Source organism: Pteropus medius, unplaced genomic scaffold (assembly GCF_902729225.1).
Source record: "Pteropus medius unplaced genomic scaffold, Ma_sr-lr_union100, whole genome shotgun sequence".
NCBI classification, from domain to species: Eukaryota; Metazoa; Chordata; class Mammalia; order Chiroptera; family Pteropodidae; genus Pteropus; species Pteropus medius.
In genome coordinates, this window is record NW_024342471.1 from 12,978,682 (window position 1) to 13,004,748 (window position 26,067).

At 37.2% G+C, this 26,067-nt stretch overlaps 1 protein-coding gene and 1 pseudogene across 1 annotated transcript in view; one reads left to right on the forward strand and one right to left on the reverse strand.

Annotated features, from left to right (window-relative positions):
* The window catches only part of TOP1 (DNA topoisomerase I), a 78,529-nt gene that overhangs the window by 23,101 nt on the left and 29,361 nt on the right, over positions 1-26,067 (forward strand). Inside the window, exons 3-8 of the mRNA XM_039864346.1 lie at positions 4,458-4,560; positions 14,533-14,656; positions 15,989-16,044; positions 18,473-18,568; positions 19,565-19,640; positions 22,828-22,934. Coding sequence (XP_039720280.1) covers positions 4,458-4,560; positions 14,533-14,656; positions 15,989-16,044; positions 18,473-18,568; positions 19,565-19,640; positions 22,828-22,934 — 562 coding nt within the window. The remainder of the gene's footprint in view (positions 1-4,457; positions 4,561-14,532; positions 14,657-15,988; positions 16,045-18,472; positions 18,569-19,564; positions 19,641-22,827; positions 22,935-26,067) is intronic.
* Positions 15,252-15,370, reverse strand: LOC120604080 (uncharacterized; annotated as a pseudogene).

The following is a 26,067-nucleotide window of genomic DNA, read 5'->3' on the forward strand; positions in this document are numbered from 1 at the left end:
AATATGACTTCAATTAGTTTCATCATTTCTCCAGTCTTTTTCCTTCTCCCCACCTTTGTTCTGCACAGCTTTCGTGTGTCTTCAAAGCCACTTCGATCTTCTAGTCACAGGGGCCCAAAGCCTTTGAATCTCTTTGACTGTTCCCTCTGCATTTATTACACAGAGCCAGTGAGTTCCTGGAACTAAGTTTTACTTCCATTTTCCTCAACTTGCTTTTTACGTTTTTTCCTTCCTTCTCAGCCCCGTTGTTATCACTTTTTTCTAGACTGCTTCAAAAACCACTAGCTAGTTATTCTGCTTTTACCTTTCTACCCACACTGCCCTTCAGTTAATCTTCCTTAAGTATGACTTTTATTTTGTTCTTTTTCTGCTTAAAGTGGCTCCCTGTTATCCTAAGAGTAGGACATCCTGGCTCTTGGGTTAATTTTATCTATCATGCTTTATCTCTTACTGCTCCTTAACACAAATCCTCTCTAGTCTTCTCCTTGCCGTACCCTTATATAATAAGAAAAAAATAAGGGATTGGAAGGGAAGAAGCCTAAAGACAGTGTTTGCTTTTAACTTTTTACTATGACAAGTTTCAAGCATATATAACAGTAGAGAGAGTAGCATAATGAACTCCTGCGTAAGCTGTTCACCCATTTCAGTAACTCAACTTTTGCCAGTCTTGTTTTATCTATCCCTATATCTCTCCCCCACTCCTGACTTCTTTTTCTCCGAGGGTATTTTAAAGTAGACATCATTAACCGTATATACGTTCTAAGCCATTATTTTCTCTATCAATTTACCTAGTGCAGATCATCTCTACAGTATCCCTATCAGTTGATAATTTAGTTTGTTTATACATACTTTTGGTGTTCAGGAGGCACCCCATTCTGTTTTGCCTCCTCTCTCATTTCTCCTCAGAAGACCTAGCCTGCCACGTGGGCCTATACTGTAGCCAGTCTGGTATTTGAAGTTGTCATATACTTTTTGGTACCTGTCACAGCACACATAACACAATTTGAGCGTATAGTAGACATATAATAATTTCTTTTTAAAGTAGGGACACTTGGAGTTTAGATCTTTGACTTAGGTCTTATTTGTATCGGTGGATTATTTAGGTACATCCTTAAGTTTCTTATCAGACGTTTTGGCTTTACATTTTTAGATTAGCTATTGCTTTAAAAGACTTTGGGGACCTGGCATTTAAATAAACTTTAAAGGGTTGTGTGTTTTAAAAGACTATTGGCAGGCTGATTATCTGAAACCTACCTGGAATTACTTACAATTTATCTTTTACGTAGTTTCTTTGCTCTTTAAATTTAGTGCGTCTTTAAGTTTAGTGAATTAAACTACTTTTTCTTTGTTTACATCAGTACTTGTCAAAATAAATTGTTATAGTGATAATTTTTTTTAAATAACCTTTTAATTATAAAAGTGATTTACATAGGAAAAAATTGGAAAACAAGGCGAAATATATACACAAAAAATCAAGTTGGTCATAAATTTACCCCCACACACAAAGACAACTACTTTTGTTTAACATTTTGGTCTCTGCCTTCTAGTCTTTTTCATACATGTTTGTTTGTGTGTTTGTTGAATTATACACAAGAGTAATTTTTAAAAAATTACATCCCTTCCATAGCCTTGGGTCATAATGGCAGATCTTAATGTTCTGTGTCTTGTTTGTTAAATCTGGCCTATAAAAGAAATCAGACAACACAGACTTCATTCCAGGTTGTACTGCTGGTGGCATGCTTTGCCATTATTATGATTTTAATGAAACAGAAGTAATTGGGAGTATTTATTACTGTCAAGTAATCAGGGGCTACTAGCTTAGTATATAGGATTGACTCAGCATTTTGAAGTTTTAGATATGAGACTTTTTAGAAGTTGGAGTGTTTTGTATACTGCATGGAAGATTAGGTTCAAGTTCTACTTCTGAAACCATATGATTTTATTTTTCCCATCTCTGAGATGAGAAATTCCTATAGCTAGGGGTGTGGTCATGCAAATTTCTGTTTCCATTGGACCCGGCACAGAATATAGACTTAAAGGATTATGCCAAATGTGGCTTCTTTTGCTGTGAGCCAGGAATGGGATAAACACACACATTCCCTGTACATTACTATTAGTTATCTATTCCTAGGAAACGTGTGACCTCAAAATTTAGCAGCTTAAAACAACAAACATTTGTTTTCTCACTAGTTTCTGTGAGCCAGGATTTCAGGAGCAGCTTAGCTGGGTGGTTTTGGCTCAGAGTCTGTCGCGAGATTGTAGTCATCTGAAGGCTACTTACCTGAGACTTGAGGACCTACTTCCAAGATGGTTGACTCACACGGCTGTTGTCAGGAAGTTTCAGTTCCTCCACATGGTCTTCTCCATAGGGCTGCTTAAGTGTCCTAACAGTGGCAGCTGGCTTCCCTCAGAGCAAGGAGAAAGATCCAGTGCTTATTATGACCTAGTGTCAGAAGTTACATACTGACATTTCCACTTTGTCTTATTTTTTGGGAGAGTGTCACTGAGTGCATACATTCCAGGAGAAGAAATTAGGGCAAACCTCTTGAAAGGAGTATCAGTCTGTTGGGCGTATTTTAAAACACATGTGTTCCATACATAAACTTCCAGTTGATTCATATTCAGCTTTGGGGTGACTTGACTTTAGTAAACTGCATTTTTAATAGCCTCTTGGATTAATTTTGATATACATTAGATTTTGAGAGTCACTAGTTTAAATCGTGATGGATAACCATGTTCAGGGATCAAAAGATACAAGAATGTCTCCAGATGCTCCTATGACCACAAACATCTAGCTAGCCTTTTCTTTTCTAAAAGAAATTGACCGATTGGATCTAAAAGTTATATGGAAATGCAGGAGACATAGAATAGCCAAAACTTTTTGAAAAATAATACTAAAGTACTTATTATCTAATTTCAAAACCTACTATGAAAAAGAAAACCTTACTATAAAGCTATAGTAGTCAAGATAGTGTCTGTTTGTGTAAGGATAGGATAGAGTTCAGAAATGGATCTATGATTACATGGTCACTTCATTTTTAGTAAAGAGGTCAAGGCAGCTCAATGGGGTAAGGCAGTATTCAAAATAATGGTGATAGAACAACCGTACATCTTTATAGATTAAAAAATGTACCCTGTCCCTTACCACTGTAACACTCCTACGGAAAAAAAGTATTCACAATATATAACAAAAAAAATTATAATTTAAAATATATAAAGAACTCTTAAAACTCAGTAATAAGAAAATAAACAAATATTTTTAAAATGGAAAGATTTGAAGAGGTACTTCACCAAAGAAGGATATGTAAGTGGCCAATAAACACATGAAAAGATGCTCATAATTTAATTAGGAAACTTGAATTAAAACCATAGTGAGATTCTACAACACATCTGCTATAGAATGGTTAAATTTAAAGACTGATAATACTAGGTGTTGGGGAGAATTTGTAGCGTTTGGAACTCTAATTCATTGTTGGTGGGAATGTATAATGGTAGAACCACTTTGGAATAGTTTGGCAGTTTCCTGTAAAGTTAAACATTTGACTCAGTAATTTTGCTACTGAGATGTACCCAAGAGAAATGGAAACAGGTCTACACAAAGACTTTTTTTTTTTTTTTTAATTTATAACTAATGCCTGAAAACAATTCACTTGTCTTCAGCTAGTTGACTAGATAAATTGTAAGGTATCCATCAATGGAATAACTACTCAGCAATAAAATCTAATCAACTATTAATACATCCAGCATCATAAATGAATGTCAGAAATATTATGGTGAATGAAAGAAGTCAGACGCAAAAGAGTAAATTTTATGATTTCTTTCAAATGAAACTCTCTAGAAATATAGGCAAATCTATTTGATAGTGCTGGCAGATCCGTGGTTGCTTCAGGCTGGGAGGTAGAAGATGGGAGTTGTCTGGGAATGGGCACAAGGGATGCTTTCTGGGGTCATGGAGTTATGGTGGGGATTATACTTGTGCATATATTTGTTACACTTATCACACTATCTTTGAAATGTGTTTTTTTTTTTACTGTATGTTAATTATACTTCATTAAAGTTACTTTAAGAACCTATCTCTTGAAGTTTATATTTTCCAGAAGTTACATAGATAACCATGTAATCTTGAGAGTCACTGTTCAAGATTTATGACTTTGTATCATTTATAGCTTAATTTTAATAGTACCAGATCGAGGAGAATGCCAAACTGTTGCTTTTACAGTAGAATTGACTTCCCTCCCCCACTGCATGTTTGTAACACATGTCTTGGTTTTAGAGGCAGGGTAATGGGATACCTTGTCTGGGCTGCTTTGGGAAATCTTTCCTTCCAATGGAATGTGCTGTTATGGCTATCATGCCATTTGAATCCTGTCATTGTGCTTCTTGACCAGCTCATCAAGGTAGGCAGGCAGGAGATAGCGTCTGACTCCTCTTAACTGACTCATCTTTTATGGTTGCAGATTCTCATAAACACAAAGATAAACACAAAGATCGGGAACACAGGCACAAAGAGCACAAGAAGGACAAGGAAAAGGACCGAGAAAAGTCCAAACATAGCAACAGGTAAGGATTGAACCAGCAAGTCCTCCATTTAAGAGGGGGTTGGCTGTGGCTTGGCTCACCTGGAGTAGATCTTAACTTGAGCTACAGGTAAATAGTATGGATAGCAAAGTAAGCAGAGACTGTACTTGATTCCAGAGTCGCTAAGAGGATGACCTTGATAATTCAGGCCTTACTGGGGATGCCATGGTTCAGATCAGGGTGTATAAAGCAAGTATGGTAAATTTTTTTTCAATATATACCTCATTAAAAATATAATTTTATGTAAATAGCTATGGATTCATTATAACATATGATAGCATTTAATCAATTATCCAGAGAGCTTGCCTTGATAAAAGGTGACTGGATTGGAGACATGACGTTTTTTTTTCTTTTTGTACTTTTAAAGCATATAAATTAAAAATTCTTAACTTGGATTTCCATGGTCAGTGAGTCCCCGCAATCATATGCAAAAGATGGGGTATATGCAATTTTCCTGGAGAGAGCATTCCTAGCTTTCTTCAGATTACCAGAGGAGTTCAGCTCTCGCAGAAACCAGTCACCACCAATGTAAATGAAACTCAGTAGTGCTGCCCTCTGGAATCCAAGCCTCAGAAAGATGTTTTCTTGTTTGTTTTGCTTCCATTTTTGGGTGTAGGAGGCAAGTGGTTAAGCCCAAAGATGCGTAGGGTATCTTTGGATATAGTATGACTTGTTGAAAATGAGGACTTACACTTCCGTTTTAAAGGCAGTTGGTGAGAAAGCCATATGGTATTCCATAGCGGCCTAAATTTTGTTAGAAAGGAATATAAAGATCAATCATTTATTGGAACAAGTGCCTCCAGCCTCGAGTTTCTTAGAACTGCAGTTGACCCTTGAACAACTTGGGTTTGAACTGCACGGGTACATGTATACACAGATTTTTTTCAATAAATACTGTGAATGTGTTTTCTTTATGATTTTCTTAATATTTTCTTCTATAGCTTTATTGTAAGAATACAGTATGTGTTAATTGACTCTCTGTGTTATCAGTAAGGCTTCCAGTCAACAGTAGGCTATGAGTAGTTAAGTTTTTGTGAGTTCAAAAGTTATAATACGTGAATTTTTGACTGCGTGTGGGGTTAGGGGTTGGTCCCCTCTAACTCCCACTTTGTTCAAGGGTCAGCAATACTTTATTAGCTTGGCTTATTGTCTGCAGAGAAGTTAAAGTGAGAACTGCTTTCTAAGTCTGTTCTTTTTATGAATCATGAGATTTAAAATTTTTTTTTAATGAATCCTTTTGAATAAGTCTTTCCAAATCATTAAAATAACCAGATTAGTTTTCTCTAGTGGGAATGTTTCTTAATGAATCAGCTGCCACTCCTGTGGTCTTTTTTCTCCATCTCTCATTCATTTCCTACTACTTGATCACCTAGTTCTGTTTTTATTACTGTAGTGAATTTAATCTCAGTAGTTGAACCAGTCTCAGTTCAAATGCATCTTCTCTAGTTTATATTTGTCTAGCTCTTATTAGTATCTACCAAAGTAGATTTGAAAGCAGAGAATATTGCCAAGAATAAAGAAGTTCATTTCATAATGATAAAAGGGACTAAATAATCAGGAGGACATATAACAGTTATAAGTGTTTATGCACTAATATCAGAGCCTCAAAATACATGAAGTAAAAACTGATAGAACTGCAAAGAGAAATAGAAAATTCATAATTATAGTCAGATTTTACTACCCTTTCCTCAGTTGACAGTATAGTATAAGCAGAGTGAAAATCATTAAGGATGTAGACTACTTGAACGTCATCAACCACCTCGATTTAATTGACACAATATTACACTCAACAGCAGAAACACATGGAACATTTGCCAAGATACACCGTATTCTGGTGCCAACCCTCCTTAAAACCAATTTGCCTTGGCTTTCATACCTCCATTCTTTTCCGCCTTCCTGGCCACCTTTTTCATCTCTTCCAGTGTGCATAGTGATTTTCTAACAGTCTTTGGCTCTCTTCCCCTGCTGCTTCTCTTGCCATTTACCCTTCTCTCACAATCTATATCCAGTCTTGCTGAACTTCTTTTTATTTTCTTAAATGCAGCATGTTTTCTAATAACCTCTACCTAGGCTTTAACACATGCTGTTACTGGTTCTGGAATACTCTATTGCCTTCTTAGTATCCTTCTTTTAGTTGAGGCTTAGACGTGACTTCTTCCAGGTATCCTTTCTGTTCACCACCTCATGTTAAGTGTCACTTCTGTTTGCCCTCTGGCACTTTGAATATACCCCTATCATAATAATTACCACATTGTGTTGGTGTTGTAATTGTCCCTTTACTTTTCCATATGCCCCACTAGACTCTTAAGTTCCCTAGGAGCAGAGTTGGAGTCTGTTGTATTCGTTTTACATCTTCAGGGCTTAGTATAATACCTGGCAGATAGGTGGCACTTAGTATATATTTATTGAATCAGTGAGTGGATGATATACACCATTTATCATCTTCTCTCTTCTTTTCACACAGTCATCGTATTTTACAGGATAGTTCCCATTGGCCATCCTATTTTTCAAACAAGTTTTTTGTGTTTGTGGTGAAATATACACAAAGTTTGCTGTTTTGAAGTGGTATTAAGTACATTCACAGTATTATACAACCATCACCCATATCCATCTGCAAAACTTTTTCATCATCCCACATAATCTCCGAACCCATTAAACAATACCTCCCATTCTCTCTTACTCCCATCCTTGGCAACTTCTGTGTTCTACTTTCTACCTCTATGAATTTGCCTATTCTAGGTACCTCATATAAGTAGAATCATAAAAGATTTGTCTTTTTCGTGTCTGCCTTATTTCTCTTAGCATAATATTTCCAAGGTTCATCCAGTGAATACTGTGAACATGCAAAAGGATTTATATTCCTTTTTTCTGGCTGAATAATACTCTGTTTTACATCTATACCATTCATCTGTTGGTGGACATTTGGATTTTTTTTCACCTTTTGGCTATTGTGAATAATGCTACTATGAACATGGGTGTACGAATATGTTTGAGTCTCTGCTCTCAATTCTTTTGAGTATGTACTTCGGAGAAGAATTGCTGGATCATGTCAAACAAGTATTTTTATCCTGCCTGCCGTATTTATGCTTTACTGGTTAATGTGGAGTGCCAGAAAAATGAGCTTATTTTTGACCATGAAGAACTTCATCATCTGAGGAAAATGCTTATAGATCAAAGAAATGCTAATTTTTATGTTACCAGAAAGCTGTCCAAAAAGACTTAAAAAAGATAGAGGTTAATATTAAAAACATAAGCTTTTAAAAATCGATCCCTTCTTCTCTGGAACATTTACTTCACCAGCTGTAATTTACAATTGTGGGAGAAATGATTAGGTAAAAGTGGCATAAAAGGCTTTGGGATGTAAGTTTGGCCCTGTCCTGTTTTACCAGAATCTCCTTTTTAAAAATAAAGGATATGATTTTAGTGTCAATTTTTCTTGAGAAGTCCACAATAGCTTAATCACCTATCTAGGAGAAGATCTTGTCCTAGCATTCATGTGATCTTGGCTAGGTTAAATAACCTGTTTTAATTCAGCTTTCTCATCTTTTTTTGGGTTTCTTCATATTAATATATGCTTCAGAGGGGACCCATGGGAGTCAATAAGCATAAAAGCTCTTTAACTGTGAACGGTTACAAATGTGGGAGATGATATTTTGTACATCTATCAAAGCATACTTTCCCAAGGTTATAGCATAGGTAAATTCAGGAATTTCTTCTATACAATTTTGTGCCTTTTAATATTTTCTTTATTTCTAATCAGAATACTTGAGAAAATGATAGCCTCTTTGCCAAGAGGCACTGGAAAAACCTGGCCTGAATTTCTGTTTACATATGACTAAATCTAGCCTTGGATCTCTAATTCACATGTAAGTTTAAGACAATTTAAGCAGGTGATGTGTTATAAGCAGACTTTTTAAGGAGCAACCCTTGGTTGACAACACAGATAGCAAGGACCTTGTCAGCTTACAATCCCTTATTTTTTAAATTTTTATTTATTTTTTAAAAATTTTTTATGCCTATAGCACCTGGTCTTCCTAGGTGGTCTCCAGGCCCGACCCTGCCTAGCTTCCGAGATCAGACGGGATCGGGCTTGTTTAGGGTGGCATGGCCGTGTACAGCAGACTTTTAAATACTTCCTGTTTGGCCTCTATTGACACACTACCTCTCTGCAACAAAGGAAGTGTATTGGTTATAGTCCAGTAAAATCTCGTACACTGTGTTCCTTTTTTAAGTAACTTCTGATCTTTCTAGTAGTTTTGGATTTATTCATTTTTATTCTTTAGCAGATTAAGGAAATCTTGAGGATTATTAATCACCTCTGAAGTTCAGAATAATTAAGATTTAGCATTTCCGTTAGAAAATGCTGCACTTTATTCCAGCACTTCGTAACAGTAATGTGTTTCTATGTTCCTTATTTCTCTACATCAGTCACTTCTCATTAGGCTACCCTTAGGACCCAAATCCAGTAGGCATCTTTCTCCTGCATAGTAACACGTACTGCATACTTGGAGTGTCAGAGGGTGGGAAACCAGCCTTTCTGCTGAGAGAGAATGGAATGTAGACCCACCCCTCAGGGGATCCCATCCTATTCCTGTGTGTTGTCCTTTATTGTTCTCACTCAGGACACAAAATAAGGGAGAAGGGGGTATTAAAGAACATTCCATCTTATCTCTTCAGTGTGTGGACAGGAGTCTGAAGTGACGGCTCAGAGTCACAAGGCAGTGTGGTGGCAGAGTGAGGGTGAGAAACCGGGGATTCTGAATCCAAGTATGTTTTTCTCCCACTATATTATTTCTTCTAGTACAAAATTTTAAAAAATCTCCCTCCTTAAGGAAGATTCATTGTATAGCTAAGGTTTTAAAATTCCAGATCATTTCAGGCACTGCTTCTTTCTCTTCAGGCTCCAAATACATAAAGTTTTTGGCACTACAGATATTAATCTCATTAAATGAAAACACCATCTTCGACTATCTCCTGTTTGGCCTGTAACATCACAGGAAGATTTTATACAAGTCAAATAAAAATATTTTTTCTATTTATCTCTGGCACTGCTTCCTTCTTTCTGCTAGCATTTATCTTTAGCACTCTAGGTCCTTTCAAAAATACGTATAAATTCTCTCAAAAGAAACAAAAGAAATACTCTAACTAGATTCTAAGGAATCACTGGGCTTATATGTTTTCACCAGATATTTTTCTTGAGAGGTTGCATTCTTAGCCATAAATTATCTTTTAACACTAGACCTATTCTGTAAATAACATTATTAAAAGCAATTGGGGGAGGGGTGGTTTTAGAAAATAAAGGACTATCAGATGTGAAAAACATGATTCCTCCTAGTTTTTCACTGTGTGCATCTCTTGCCAGTTTTAAACCTGGCATTCAGGCTAGAGTGACAAATTTGTGGAAAGCCAGGGAAGACAGAAAAGCATTGCTGTGAAATAGTAAGGAAAGTGCTTTTCCAGCCATGTTGGCAGCACTAGTCTATACAGCCAGTGTGAGAAGTATCTGTGAATAAGGATGCTTTTGGTTTCTGCTTTCCCTTCAGTTCCAAATCCTTGAATTAGAATTGAGAGAATGTAGGATCTTAGGAAAAAAACACTGGAAGTAAGCAACCGGTTCTCAGATTAGGGGAAATTTTTCTGAATTTAGTCAACTAGAGGTGGCTTTGAATCTTTCAGTTTCTTCTCCTTGCCATTGACTTCTGCTTGTCCAGATTCTGCTGGTGTGGTAGATCTTATCCCCGGACAGACTCCTGGGCCTCAAGGAGTCAGCGTCTGTGCATAACCAATACTTGAGTGTTTCCTCAGAGTTCCTGATGATAAAATTCATATTTCACCCAAAAGTGCTACCATTCCAGAGGTTCTAGAATGCTAGCTACTGTCTGTATTTGGGCCTTCAGTGTGTCCCAGACTAAACTCATTCTTAAAATGTATTTGTTCTTCAGATCTTTTTGTTCCTTATTATAATCAGTTTTAGCGTTTCTTCCAGTTTTTCTTATTTAGCCTAGCCTCACTGAGTTTCTTTAATACCTCAATCATCTGTTCTGTAGTCTCTGTACTTAGCAGTATTGTAGCCTTCAGTTATATAGAAAGCCCTTTTTTTGACTTTGACATGTGTATGGAATATGTATGGAAAATTAGAATCAGCATAAACACAGAGTAACATCTCTTAAAACAGGCAGTCAACACATGAACTCTTCAGCACTGATCAGAATTTCCATCATTCTCTGTCGTTGGAAAAGGTGCTACTCTTTAAGCCACCATAAAAGTCAAACCAGTTTTAAGCATTTTGGAAAAAGGTACATGTTAGCAAATCCTGAATGATGATGAGCCAGCCTAACTGATCCCAGATTGGCTTCATTTTCTACCACTGGCCAAATCCTGTTTCTCATTTCTATGGCACAGCCTTAGACATGCATCTGTATCACAGGATTTTGTCCCTGAGGTGCATTTGCTACTTACTTTAGGTAGATTCCTAGGAAAGACTGGCTCTGGGGCTTGCTCTTTGCCAGCACTCCTGCCTGTGTGGGGTTATGGATGAAGGAGAGGACTCCCAGTCTTTCACTCTCTGTGTCCGGAGGCAGAGACAAGGAACAGCACCTGACAAGTAGGTATGATGTTAGCATTGTGTTCAGAGGTTCAAAGGGCTCCGTAAGAGTTGCCTGTGGAATAGCTTGTACCACAAGATGTTCTTAACCCTGAATCATCTGAGCTCACTAAGGATAAAAAGTTAAAACCTGCTCTTTTACATCTAAACGGTTGGGAGAGTGAGTTTTCTTTGGAAAGTCAAATTGATAGTTTCATCTCATTCTGGTCTACAGAGGGGTTAGTACTACTCTTGGAGGAACTTTAAATTTCCTGAATGGATTTCTCTCTGGTTAGCTGGCAGAGGAAGTATCTTGACTTTCTTTTTTTTCACTTATCTAGGGTACCCTAGGTACTGTCACATTGCCTTGTCATTTGTTGTCTCTTTTCCCTGATCTCTGTTTTGTGTGTTAATAAACAGCAAAGCTGGAAACTGGAAGGCTGTATGTACTCTTACAGGTGCCCATGCCTTGATTGCCAAAAGGCTAGAAAGCCAGTTTTGTAGTGAAACAGACTAATTCTAAGAGTTACTTTCTTCCAGAAAGAGAACAGGCTGAGGGGTGGAACATAAAGGAAGGTAGAGTGTTTCTAAACTTAGATTCCTGAATTATAGTTTTGTGGAAAGACAAAATGAGGAGCAGCTATCCCAAAGGTTTCATCATTTCAAAAATCCAGGATCTCTATTCGAGAAAGTTTCTACTTGATGGTAAAATAAAGTTTTGAGCTTAATGTCAAATCTCAGACTGCTATGTATTTATCTCTAACGTTAGTCTACCTTAAATAGTGGATATCAATTTCATGGAAATGTGAAGTTCAGAAGTGCTCTAAACTTGGAGATGAAAGTGCTGAGTTTAAATCTTAACTTCACTTCTTCCTAACATGTAACTTTGATTAAGACTGACCCACTGGCTCCTGTTTCTAAATCAGTCTAAGGAGAGAATAAAACCTACCTCACAGGAATGTTGTGGGGATTGAATGAGATGACGTATGAGAAATGAGAAAACAAGCACAATGCTTGCTTAGAAACTGTTTTTTTCCCCCCTTACTTTAGGAGGGGAAAGGTATTTTCATTCATCAATATTATAGATGTAATTGTTCTAAACTTCTTTAAGTCAAAAACTTATAGATGACCATTAATTTCTTTTATAGTTAATGTTAAAACCAACTAAAACAACGATTGTATAATGGAATAGTGATATTACCATACATTTTGTTGGTAGTATCAAAACCATGCGCTTTTGATTTCATATGTGTAAACTCCTGAAGGATCAGTTGTAATCTCAGCAACTTTGCTATTTCACCCATCATTCTAAAGCTGGAGTTGTTAATGCAATAGGGAGTCATTTTCGTACAAAGGTTAGAATAAATTTTTTGATAAAATGTTGTATTTTGGTAAAAACAGATTTTGAGAATACACTGAGTTAGAGTGACATGATAAAGATGCTGAGAACAAAAAGCGTAGTGGGAAAACTTGATCTCTATGTGCCTCCAGGCACACTGGAGCTAAGCAAAGAAAAGTTTGCTCATGTAGAAACTTGCTTTTTCAGTGTGTGGCAGATCTAAATAACCTAATGAGAGCAACATAGAAGAGTACATAAACAAGGGAAAGAGGACTTCCTGCCCCCGCCACCCCCCAATCTGTGACAGTCCCTAGATCTTCCCTAACCTGTAGTTCTGTTTCTGCTGGCCTCCCCACCTCTGCCCTCCTGGCTAGATTTCATAGAGTGTCTGCTTATTTATTACCCAAACTCCTGTCTCAAATTGGATCTCCTTTTGTGTACAGACATGTATGTGACAGCAGATGCTCTTCTGATCCAGGTTCTGTGGCTCTCACCTAATTGATTGCCATCATTTGTTTCACCCTTTTTGGCCTGCGATGTAGCCAAGTATGCTGGCCAAATCACTTTAGAGCAGACTTCATGGGGTGGACATAACCTAATGAGATCATTGCTGGTAAAATCTATTTTTTCCAGGCTGAAGGTGTTAAATGTGACAGATGGGAAATACAGTCTATGGTGGGAAAGGCTCAAGAGCTGATGCTGCCTATAGATAGGTCTGACTGTCTCTGTCAGCTGGGGTTGCTGTCAGCCATTTTGTGCCTAGGGCTGAACCCCAGTTCATAGCACTTGAATTCAGTCTCCCTTTTGTTAACTTGTGGCATGTATTGGTTGATGATATGAACAAGGTTTCTAAACCGTCTGGCCAGTGCTCAGAAGAAAACAGTCATCTAGTATTCCACCACCTTAAATTACAGCTGTGATTTTTGCTTATTGCCTTTTTAGTCTTTGTCCACATGAATGTTTTTATATAATTGCAGTCATTTTGTATACCTGTGCATTGTTCTGTGCCATTTTATACATGGGACTTGAGTGTTTGTGGATTTAGTATCTGTGTTGGGAGAGGGTGGTGTGTCCCCCTTGATACCAAGGGAAGACTATGTTCTTTTTTTTTCATTTGTCATAAAAATTTTCCATGTATATTTGTAGAACTCCTAAATTATAGCACATTAGCTATCTAATTTGGTATATATCACAGTTTCTTCCTCGTTACTCACTAAGGTTGTATCTAGTTTCTTGGTGGTGGTTTGTTTTTGTTTGCTTCTTGTTGTGGGAAACATAAAAATGAACATCTTTTTGTAATGTTATTTCCCAAACACATTTCCAGGAGCTAGATCTCAGGATATGAACATTTTAATGGCTTTTGGCTTTGTAACGTCACATTTTGTTTTCCAGAGGAGCAATGCCTTTTTAGTGCTACCAGTATGTCCACAAACCCCTTCAAAAGCAAGGCTTTTAAACATTCAACACAGGACATGCCTTTGCTTTTAGTTGCATCTTTTCTTATTGGAGGAAAGGACCATGCAGGATATCTCAGTCCTGTCTAGAGTAACTAACTTTTCCTAGTTAAAGCTAGCAGGAAATGTCTGTGGTATTGAGCTGCTTACTGAACGAAGTCCTGCCTTGGCTACATGTATGATAGGGCTCAAGTCTGGCACAGAGCCACCAAATACATTTTTGGCGAGTGGTTTTTACCCCCTTCATATCAGATGTGAAAGTTCGAGTTAGAACTTTTATTATAGTTTTTTGCTGGTAGAATATTGTACAGTGGGGCTTACTGTATATAGTCTTAGTCACTTAAAAAAATGTCCAGGTTTGTTTAGAATGGCAATGTTTATCTATTTGGTTCCTTTGCTCCTTTGAAAAAAATAAAAACATCAAACAAGGTAAAGTCCCGTGTAGCCAAAAGCCTCTACTTGAACCTTCGTTTCCATGGTTCCTGTTATTTTAGGGTATCTTGTGAGTTGATCTTGTAAAATGAACCCTGTGGTCCCTATTCTGGACTAATTAACCCTTTGTGTCTTATTTTTCACAGTGAACATAAAGATTCTGAAAAGAAACACAAAGAGAAGGAGAAAACCAAACACAAAGATGGAAGTTCAGAAAAACATAAAGACAAACATAAAGACAGAGACAAGGAGAAACGAAAGGAGGAGAAGGTACAGAACTTTGCAATGGGAGGGAAGAGGGTGCAGGATGTACTTTTCATTTTATTTACCTTTTAAAGCAGGTAATGAAAGTACCTTCATTATATAGTAAGAGCCCTTGGCCTTTGATGAAAAGGTCTCTATCAGGAGACTTTAGAGCCAACCATAGTCAAACTATGAAAACCAGAGCCCTTTACCACTGTATTTACGGTATCAAATCTCTCCATATCATTATTTTACTTTATATGACAAATGGATAAATTGAAGATATAAGGTTTCTAGAAGTGTCAGTTTTTTTAATGGGGAAAATTAACTCTTTTGGAGGGAGAAGGCTTACTGCTATGTTGGTCATGTGTGAATGAAGGTTCTTGAGTGAAAATTTGGTGATGCTGGTGCCTTTTCTGGCTTTTGATTTCAACATAACCAGTACAAGCCTTCTCAAAATGGCTAGGCAAATCTGGCTGCGAATGAGTAGCGTTGTACACAGACTTTTAAAAATTGTTTTTATTTTAGTTTTTAAAAAAGTAACATAGCTACTTCATGAATTCAGACAATATGAAATAGAGAATGTAGTGAAAAATAACATTTCCTTTTTTTTTTTTTTAAATGCCTATAGAACCTGGTATTTCTAGATAGTCTCCCATCTAAGTACTAACCAGGCCCGACCCTGCTTGGTTTCCGAGATCAGATGAGATCGGGCACGTTCACGGTGGCATGGCCATAGACATAACATTTCCCTTTTATCCTGACTGACTGGCCTCCATCTTTCCCTTTCCAAAGGCAGCGCAATACCAGTTATTTTGTATTCTTCCACGTGAGGTGGGGGTGGGAGGTGTGTGTGTGTGTGTGTGTGTGTGTGTGTCTCTTTGTGTATACATGTGAAGATTTCTGAAAGACCTAGAGTATCCAGCAGATCTAGAAAATGGGGAGTTGAAGGAGGAGAATGTTAATATACTTTGCAGAGAAGGCAAGAAGTAGACTATTTCTTTTTGTTTTGTTTTTTAATTTCCTCTGTACTGCCAAGGGCAAATCCTTGAGAGGTGGAGTATATTTACTAAGGAAGGGGGACTTGCCATAGTTTAAAGGTTAAAATGGTCATTTTTAAGGGAAAAATTTCTCAGTGAATTGGACAATTCATCCTCAAAAATTGTAAAAAAAACAAAAACAAAGACAACAAGCCTTAGAATAATATGAAGATCTTCAGTTCACCTGTTAAACGAGAAAAGTCCGTCTGTGATCAAGAAGCCCTAAGAGTTGAGGCCTAATATTCTCAAAAAAGAGAGAAGCTTCTTCAAATGTAGTCCTTTTAAAATACTCATCAGTCACTATTGTTTTACCTTTCAGATTAGAGCTTCTGGGGATGCAAAAATAAAGAAAGAAAAGGAAAATGGCTTCTCCAGGTAAGACTCTTCTGCTTTTCTTTCTGTGTGTGTGCCCCACAGGCTAGCTGCCCAGGTTGTATTGTTGCCTGAGTTTACCTGAAACACACTGACCTGGCCACCTCCCAGTTTCCAAGGAAGTCAGCTCTGACCGGAGTTGGTCTAAGCCACCTTGAGCATTTCTAGAGTGCCATTTAGCGAGACTGACCAGTACATTTCCCAGAAGTTATTTTGAATATAAAAGGTTAACAGGAAGAAATTCTTAAAAATTGAGATATAATTTACATACCATAGAATTCACCCTTTGAGTGTATAGTTTATTGGTTTTTAGTATATTTCACAAGGTTGTGTAACCTCCCCATTACTGCACTATCTAATTTCAGAATATTTTTATCATCCCCCCCAAAAAACTTCATACTCAGTCAGTAGTAATTATGGAGTTTCCTGAAAAAAGCCCTGCTCTGAGTTTCTCCATAGTAATATTCTGAGGCTCAGACATAGATGCCTACTTGACCTACATTTTCGGGATTGTTGTAGATTTGAGTAGAAATGTTATCTCTGTTCTAGAAGGAGAGGAAAATACGCACAATCTAGAGGTCACTTTTCCTGTGCTATTTTTGACCTTATGATTCTGTTTTCCTCATCAGCCTCAACTCCCTAAAATAAGCCCGAAAGTCCCCTCTAGTTTCAAAAAACGATAAGTTTTTGATCATACGCTCTCGCTCACCTTCACCAACAATAGAATGGATTTTCTAGGAGTTGTTGGAAGAACTGTTTGCATTATTGACTAGGACAGAGTGTTTTGAGAGTTTTGCTTCCTTGAAACTTTGAACTTTCAGTTTCGTTTGAGAGCATTTTTGAAAATTGTGCCATGTCCTCTGGGTCCCTTAGACTAGGAGAAGCAGGAGCCCTCTTCAGGCATGTTTCGTAACTGTTCTAGGAATGTAGAAGGATAAAATTCAAGAATCATTAGAGCTGTAAGGACTCTGGACTTGGTGTAGTCCTGGATTCAGTTTCAGACTTTATGGGTTAGCAGATTAGAAACACACCCTTTGAATCAGTGGTCTGTGTATTCACTTGCTGGACTGCTTGTTACCTTGCTTGTGTGTCTTTGCAGAGAATCCAGATGCTGCACTGGGTGGAACTAGTTTTATGGTAAATTGTTTTAGAAAAACTTCTTTTGGCCTAGTAACCTTTGCCACGTTTTTAACTTCACCTGTGACGATGCTAGGATCTAGTATTTACTTAACTAGTTGGATAAATGGCACTGTTTCTTTCTTTGTGGTGCAGAACTTTTGGAAATTTTGGACCCTTGGGTCTATGTTGGTCATTTCTCTGGTTGTGGGGAAAATAGCTTTAGAGGCTGGCATTTGGGGAGTGTGCAGAAATAAGAAAAGAAAGCTCATTTCTTTAAACATTCGAATTCTGTTGCAAGCAAGGGGATCCAGTATGCTTGAGGGAGTGAGAGGGGCGTGGCATTGTCTATTCTTAAAATCTGGTGAATATCTTGACTTTCCTTTGCTGCAGAGTCTGGAAACTTATCCTTTGGACCCCTTAGAAATGAGATGTTTCCTGTCCAGAGGCCATTCCCTATACCGAGTTAGTTAGCTCTGTAAGTGCTTCTGGCTGTAAGCAGTGAGGTTCTGATGAGATGTGCCAGGCCAGGGAACATCCCAAGGCTATGGTGGTTTCTGATCCCATGGTTTTTTCACTTGTTCCTTCCACTGTTTGGTTCAAGATAGTTGTCTAACAGAATCATCTTTTTTATATTCAGAAGGCAAAATCTTAATAAAAATAGGGCAAGGTACTCTTCTGAATATAAAGTAAGTCAGCTAAACCTAAGAAGAAATTTAATAATGAATAAATTTGGCTTAGGATAAATTCAACTTGTTCTGGGCCTCTCATTTAGCATGTGCCCTTTTGTTGTAACGTCAGCTTGGTTATTTTCTTATGTAACTAAGGTTATTTTCCCTTACAACTTTAAGGTACGAAGTTTGGGAAATAAATTTTTATTCTTTTCCTTATATAAACTATATTTTTGCCTTTGGAGGTCTAGAATAATCAGTTCACATCATTTGTAGAGTCAGGTATAGAGTGTAACCCTTAGGTGAGTTGAGGAAACAATTTAAGTTTGTTCCTGTTGTGGTTTGGGTCATGTTGGCAAAGACAGCTAAGATTTAGTGGAAAAGAATACTGACTTAGAATAAGGAGCCCTGATCCTACGCCTTGATAGGCCTGTTCATCTGTGAAATGATGACAGAGCTATCTACTTCACAGAGTTGTAGTGAGAATCAAATGAGAAAAAGTGCTCATGAAAAACCTTTATAATATATACAAATTATGTAATTATCCTTATATTAGCTGCTTCTTAGAGATTAACTTATCCCTTCTTTGGATTACTTAATGTAGATGTTCCAACACTCATTAACTAACAATTTTTTTTCTTTAGTCCACCACGAATTAAAGATGAACCTGAAGATGATGGCTATTTTGCTCCTCCTAAAGAAGATATAAAGCCATTGAAGAGACCTCGAGATGAGGATGAGTGAGTATTTCTTATTACTTCGATTTTCGTAAACAAAAAGTTGCTTAAAGAATAAATGTGATATATGTGTTCACAATACACAGGAAAAACTGCATTAATTGACTTTTACTTATTTGGAATTTGTGAAGAATGGACTGGGCGACTGATTTCTCTTTGAATTATGAGAAATGGAGTTTGCTAAACAAATAAGTATTTTACCTGAGGCTTAAATGGAGACTATATATAGTTTTCTTATTATTTTTTTATTAAGGGTAATGCATATTATAAGAATTTCAAATAATACAGAATTCATGAAGCATATTTATTTATTTTAAGTTTATCATCACTTAACCACAGGTAAGTTTTCATTGTTAAAGTAATTTCTCCTAGAATGTGTACCTGTCAATGCATTCTAAGTGAAGCTTCACTTAGAATAAAATTGCTCTTAATTAAAACAGTTATTTGAAGCTTATATGTACCTCCTTCTCAGGTATAATTAGCCAGGTTAAATTCTGTTCGTTATTTTCAATCTTGTATAGCTTTTTATGCTCCAGGAATCTATAGAAGATTTATGGTAGAAAGTGGGTGGAAAAGGAGGAGAGAAATACTTAGCAAACTCACTTGTATTCATTCAGAATTCATGCAGAATTTCTTGCCTCCCCTTTTGAGCCAGTAATTACTTTGTGGTAGCCATTGTTGTACAGTAGGTTCCCAGATTTCCATCTTTTAGTGGTGTCAAAGGGAAGTGGAATGGAAGGGTACATATGTACCCTTTCAGGCCAGCATACAGTATAAAGTTGTTTGTTTTGTTCTATATAGGGCTGTAACGATTGGGCCTTGGTCTAGCCTTCTTTACTTTCTCCATTCCTGTTCTTGACTGTAGAATACCCAGCCAAGAAAAATAGCAGCCACACCTGCCGTGCAGGTCTCCAAGAAGAGTTTGGAGGTCCTAACCCCGTTGGTGAGAACTACTGAGTCACAGTTGTGTTAACTGCATATTCATGTTTCCCTTTCTAGTGCTGATTATAAACCTAAGAAAATTAAAACAGAAGATATCAAGAAAGAGAAGAAACGAAAACTAGAGGAAGAAGAGGTTAGTAAAGAGACTTAGGCCCTTTGAGGCTTGAGTTCGGAATAGGGAGTTTTCTGTTAAACAGCTTTCGAAAGGCAAATGGGTTTTAGGAATTTAAATGATCTACTGTAGAGGAAAAACTCTTAACACATATGCAGTGACTGTGGCACTGTTAGTTTTCAGATCTTTCTTAGCCTTCCTGGGTGTCTACCCATAGCTATGCTGCCAGATGATGTTCTTAGAGAAACTACGCCATCTTTATACATACAGAGGAAGTGTTAACAAGAAAGCATATTTGGCTTAGAATCCAGGGAAAACTAAGACCGTTTTTAGTGCTCTCTCATATCTCATAAAGCTTGTTCATCACTCACTTTGGGTAACCATTTCTATTTAAAGTCCTTTAATGGGTACCCCTTGGCCATAGGATGAAATCCAAGCTCTTTACCACAACTCCTCTCTCTGGCTCCCAGTCTGGTCCCCGCATCTTGTACCTCTCGTCATCTTGTGCCTCTTCTCTAACTTACTTTGTTCCAGCCACACTGACCTTCCGTGTCTTTTTTCCCCACACCACCTTCTTTTGTGCTTTCAGACTTTCTGTAAGACATGCTGTTCCCTGTGTTCAGAACACACATGCTCTTCTTCTTTCTTCTCCTGGCTTATAACCTTCCTTAATCTCTCAGTTCAATTCAAGTACTTTTCTATTTGATGTTTGTAGTAGTTTTAAAATACAACAATATGATACCTTGTTTCGACACTATCTTATAATAAAGAGTTGTTAGCAAGTAAGTCAAGAAAAACATGCCAGAAATTCACAGGGGTTTTAATCTTACACAGTTCTCCTAAGAAGAAGGGGTTGAGTGAGTTTTAGCTCTTATGCTGCATTCGAGGTTGGCCACTGTCTTGGTCACAAGTGTAAAGATGATAGTTTGAAGTATCAGCAGTAAAGATAGTGAAAGTGAGGGGAGTCTTAAGAGTGTAATATATCATAGCAATAAGAATAATATTAATTAAAATTAAATGTAATAGGTGATCACTGTGTCCAGGCACTATTCTTCACACTTTGTATATATCATTTCATTTAATCTTTAGAACAACCTTTAGAAGTAAATATTGCTACTATTATCTCCATTTTTCAGATGCAGAAACTGAAGCATAGAGAGGTCAGATCATTTGCCTAAGGTCACACAGTTGCTTAAGTGGTAAAGCCAGGGTTTGATCCCAGGCACTATGATTCCAGAGCCAGCACAACAGCTACCATGCTATCCTCCTGGAGGACTTTGCTGATCCTTTAACTCCACAGAAGGGAGAAGAAGGGTTTTTGATGAATTCATATTAAGAATATTAATGAATAGGTGAGCCATAGAGAGATGATCGGGTCCTGGATTTAGAGAATTTTAGTTTTTCTGACAACTAGTCTATCCTTGCAGAGATTCAAGTTTATGAGAGCCAATTCAAAGAATTGAGAATGAAATATTGAGTAGTGGTTACGGTAGTCAGTCATTCTACTCTTATGTAGATCATCACTAGTCAATAAAGAAAAGTAAAACAAGTTCTCCATGCCTTTATGCTTATGTTGCATTTATGTACAGTAATACCTTCCTTGGAGTTTGGAAGGTTAGTCATAACTGTTAAGCCACTTGGAAAAAAAGAACAGTTGACATCCCCCCGTTTTTTATTGTTCTGTTTAACAACCCCTCTCTCTGCGGAGGGAGAAAAACAATTCAGGCTGAAGGACTGAATTAATACGATCTTATTGTGGCAGAGACCCCAGATGGCAGGATCGGTCGTTAAACCTCACTCGCTGGCTATGGTTTTTTTCATTTCTGGGAATTGTTCCGACGTCTTTCAGTGACTGATTATCCCATTTTAAGGCTTGAAAACATACAGTGTAGCCAGTAGTTTCCTGATGGAACCATCTGCATGCTTGTTCAGAAACTATTCAGAGAATGTCTTAACTGAAAAACATTTCCCTTTCCTGTAGTGTGTTTCAGCCTAAATAGTAAACACTATCTGGATTAATGTGGTCCTCCAGTACTTTCTCCTCCCATACTTACACATGTATATTCTCCATTACTGTTTTTAAATATGTGGGATATTGTAGTCTTTCCTCTTTCTTTTATCCCAAAAGTCATTTGCCTAAAGGCCCTGAGAGTATCTTGGTTGCCATCCTATTATGTAGTCTTAGAATGTTTACCTATTCCAGTCATTCCCATGAGTCACATTCTATTATTTTTCTGGTAAACTTGTGTTTTCATTATGGTCAGTATCAGCTATATGACTTTGAGGAAGTGACAAAAACCTCTGTTTCAGAGTTCCTGGATTTTAACTGGAAGAGGTCAAACCAGACTGTTTACAGAAGTTCTTTTAAGCTCTGCCATTCTGTAATCAATTTTTAGATAACTCAGAACCACCTTTCATAGCCGTATAAAACCCATTGAATAAAGACTTAACTTATCTTGAACAGTTAGAACAAAGGAAAGTATTCTTCAAAAGAGTTTTGATTCTCTTGAGTGGGACCCCCATCTGTTGAGTAGCATGTTTTTGCATGGATGTGTGTGTTTTGAGATTTATCTCCTGTGTGGTGAATTGCAGTTGTTTATGTTTGATGCTCTTTTTCTGTGCCACTGTGACAGCTCATCTAGGGTCACAGTTCAAAGAAGAGCTGTAAAGAAATACCACTGTAAGAATCAGTAATCATTTTAGGACCTCCCAATACTTGCTAAGTGCTATGTGACTGTGTATACAGACAACAGTGATAAAAAGTATTCCCACTAAACTCAATCAAGAATTTTCTTTCAAATTGTATGTTAAATATCTAATACAAACCCTCATATACCCATTATTTGATGGTATAAGAAGAGGTTTACAGATGAGTAGATTTAAAATCAGTAAGGATAATACACTGGGTTGACTCTCTGTAGCAGTGCTTTTCCAAACTTATCTGAGGCTAATAAAAATATAATTTTCCAGTTTGTTCCTCTGCAGAATGAGTGTTTTTAACCAGTTTCTCAAGTAGTTTTGGGAAATACTGCTCTAGAGTAAAGACCAGTAAATTTTTATTCATCTGTCAAATAGAGAGCATTGGACCTAAGGATATCTTGTTATAGTGTTCTAGGATTCCAGTTTTTCTTCTTAATGGTTCCCAGAACTACTTCTGGAAATGCAGTTGGTCCTTATTTAAGTGCTATCTCACCATGTTTCTTTGTAGGATGGTAAATTGAAAAAACCCAAGAATAAAGATAAAGATAAAAAAGTTCCTGAGCCAGATAGCAAGAAAAAGAAGCCGAAGAAAGAAGAGGAGCAGAAGTGGAAATGGTAACATCTCAGCACTGGGTTCAAATGTCAGCTCTTTGATTCCACAACCTAATTAAGCAATAGTGTTGAGTTATTAAGATTAATAGCTTGACATTTGGAGTAGGAAGGAAGTACTTAGAAGAATCTCTCTAGAATAACATTCTGAAATGAGTTTTCTAGGTCTTAGTGAAGGCATCAACTAGCTCTTAACCTATTGGATGTCAAAACTAGGTCCCAGCCTATTGAACAAAATGGACTATAGAAGTAGACATATGGGAATTTAGCATATGAAGAACATTGTATTTAAAATGATATGGATTATTTTAAATAAGATGGATTATTCCATAAATAATGTTGGGAAAACTGCCAGTTTGTCAGAAATAATCTCCACAAGAAAACCTGGATGACCATTTTTTAAATTATAGAATAGAGAAAACCCTTTGAAGTAAGATATAAAACCAGAGCCATAAGGAAAAGATTTAGAAATTCGATACAACAAAGTTAAAATCTATATGGCAAATAAACTCACACCATTAAAAAAAAACTTAAGAAAAATATTTGCAATACAGAGGGCTAAGATTCCTAATAGGATAAAAGGTCTTTTAAAACAAATATGAAAGGAGCAGTCTCATAGAAAAGTGAGGAATGGGCAGTTTTTTTTAAAGAAAATAAATAAATAGTAAACATCTTAAAATATGGTCAACCTCAAATAACAGAAAGGCAAAGAAAAGTAATAAACTATACATCTTTTTGTTTAATGTCTCTCAGACTTGGAAAGATCAATAAGCATCAAAATACCTAGAGTAGTGGATATGAGAAAACAGGCATTCTCCTCTACTGAGAGTGAACATTCAGGCAGTCTCGAGTTTAGCAGTAACAGGTACTTTTGAAATGGGTGTTTAAATGGGATTTTATTTCCGACCTAATAAATTTCAGTGTTTGGAATTTTAAAATAAACGTGTATTTTTAACTTAAGACTTGTATTAACTACTACGCCAGTAATACATGATTTGTATTTATGTTGAAAAAATTGAAATGATGCAGAGGTTTAGGAGTTAGAAAAAAATGACAGTTGCCTTTCCCTCTTTCTCCTAGTCTCATATTTCCTTTCCAGCTTTGAGGTAACCACTGGTGTGTAGAGTTCCAGACCCATTTATATGCCTTTACTCTGTGGCTTTTATAATTTAGAAAAATAATCCCCCAGTGCCTCTGAGGAAAGGGGACAGATCAGTCACCAGGGAGGTGGCTGAGAAGCAGGGTTGCAGTGGCAGAAACGCTCAGCACTGCTGTGAAACTGGCATTGTCGATGTGAACATACACGGGGGATAAAAGGAAAGTGTAGACATGGAAAATCACAGCAAAGGAATCCCGGGCCTTTCCAGAGGTCAGACTCAGAAAACGAAAGATGTGTTTTATTTTTTTCATTTTTATTTTATTTTTTCCTTTGGAATTAAAGTTTTTCAGTGATAGAATATTGAAAGGCTTTTACGACCTTTAATACTATGATTTTTTTTAGGTAAAATGAAGTGATTGTATAAATCAGGGGTTATTATTGGGAGTCATGAGAATGCTGAGTTAGTAAATTCATCAGCCTCTTATGTCTCTCAGGGTTCTGTGGCGGGATCTGAAGTAAGTGTTTGTTGAATGAACAAGTTCATTTCCTTGTCATCACTAGCTCTGCGCTGTCTTTCCCCTTCTTTTGGAGCCTTGGCTCTTGTTGGGCCCTGAAGCAGATGTACTGGTTTCCTGCCAGCCTTGTTTGTGTGGAATTAGGTACCCCAGAAGGGTCCAACTGCCTAATTTTGCTTTTGTGGTTGAAATCCTAATTGGTGTTGTCACTCATTAATTCTGAAGATTGTGAACTTTGGTTTTTATTTTTGTTTTGGTTTAAGTGGGACTGGTTAGTCTTTAACTGAAGATGGTTGGTTTAGGGGTAAGCAATCACAGTCTTTGCTGTAGCCTCCAATGCATGCTTTTCTCAAGTCTGATTATTATATTTTGTGCATACTTAAGCACACTGTGCTTGATGGTACACTGTAAGTCTTTAGAGGTGGAGAACAGGAAGATTGGCCTCTTGCCTGAGAGCTCGTCCTTTGCTTTTGTCACTGTCGGCTGCCTATTATACTCTGAAGTCAGAGGTCCAGTCCTTAGTGACTGCCACTGACTGCCTAGTCAGGGAGCTTACAGGACAGGCACTCACTCTCATTTTTCCTATTCCTCTTGCTGTCCCACTAAAAGTGTTACATACTTCACTTTTACCAGCTTGGTAAATGTGCAGATCTTTTGCATGCCCTCCTTCCCCCACACCCCCGCTCCAAAGTCAACAGACTTGTTCATCCTGCCAAAAACAAACTTTGATCCTTATCTCCCTATCTGTAGTTATTATGGGGATGGGAAAATGGTGGGATCCCTCTGGGTTTCTTTACTGTATCACATTTTCCCATGGAAACAATGTTAAAATGGCAGTAATATGCTCAGGCTGAGGTCCATGAATATCTGTTTAACCCAGACCCCCCTCACTTTAAGTGTTACCCATTGTAGCTGTATAGGGTTCCAGCTCTGCCTTGCGTTAAGTACACTTTTGTGTCGGGCTGACCTGTTGGAATATAAGTCTCATGTTTATTCTAAACAGATGATTCTTCACAAAAAGACCTAGAAACTGGAAAGTTTGTTGCTGGTGTTAGGAGTGACTTCTTAATGGAGTGTCAGGTCTCCTTTAGCAAAGGTAAAATACTGTAAAGAGAGGATTATAACGTAAAGGAAGTAGTGTTGAAAGACCAGGAGTCACGAATACAGTCAGTAATACTGATAAGAAATTTAAAGACTGTAGTTTGACATTCTCCTCAAACCAGAAAAACCCCTTGATTCCAGAGATTAGCTTCCAGAAAGCAGTAGCATATGACCTTTATTTCTGAAATTTAAAAAATTAAAATATGCATTTTATAGTGTACTGTGAGGTACTTGTTAACTGCAAGGGAACTTAATTTCAGAGAGATGTAGATATTTACTTTTCTATCTTACATTTATAGCACTTTTCTACCTTCCCCTATTCAAGCACATTTTATTGTCACATCGATACCTAACTTGAATTAGTAAGTCAAGCTTGCCTGGAAAAGTCATTTTGATGTACATGTTTTTCTTAATTCTGTTGGTG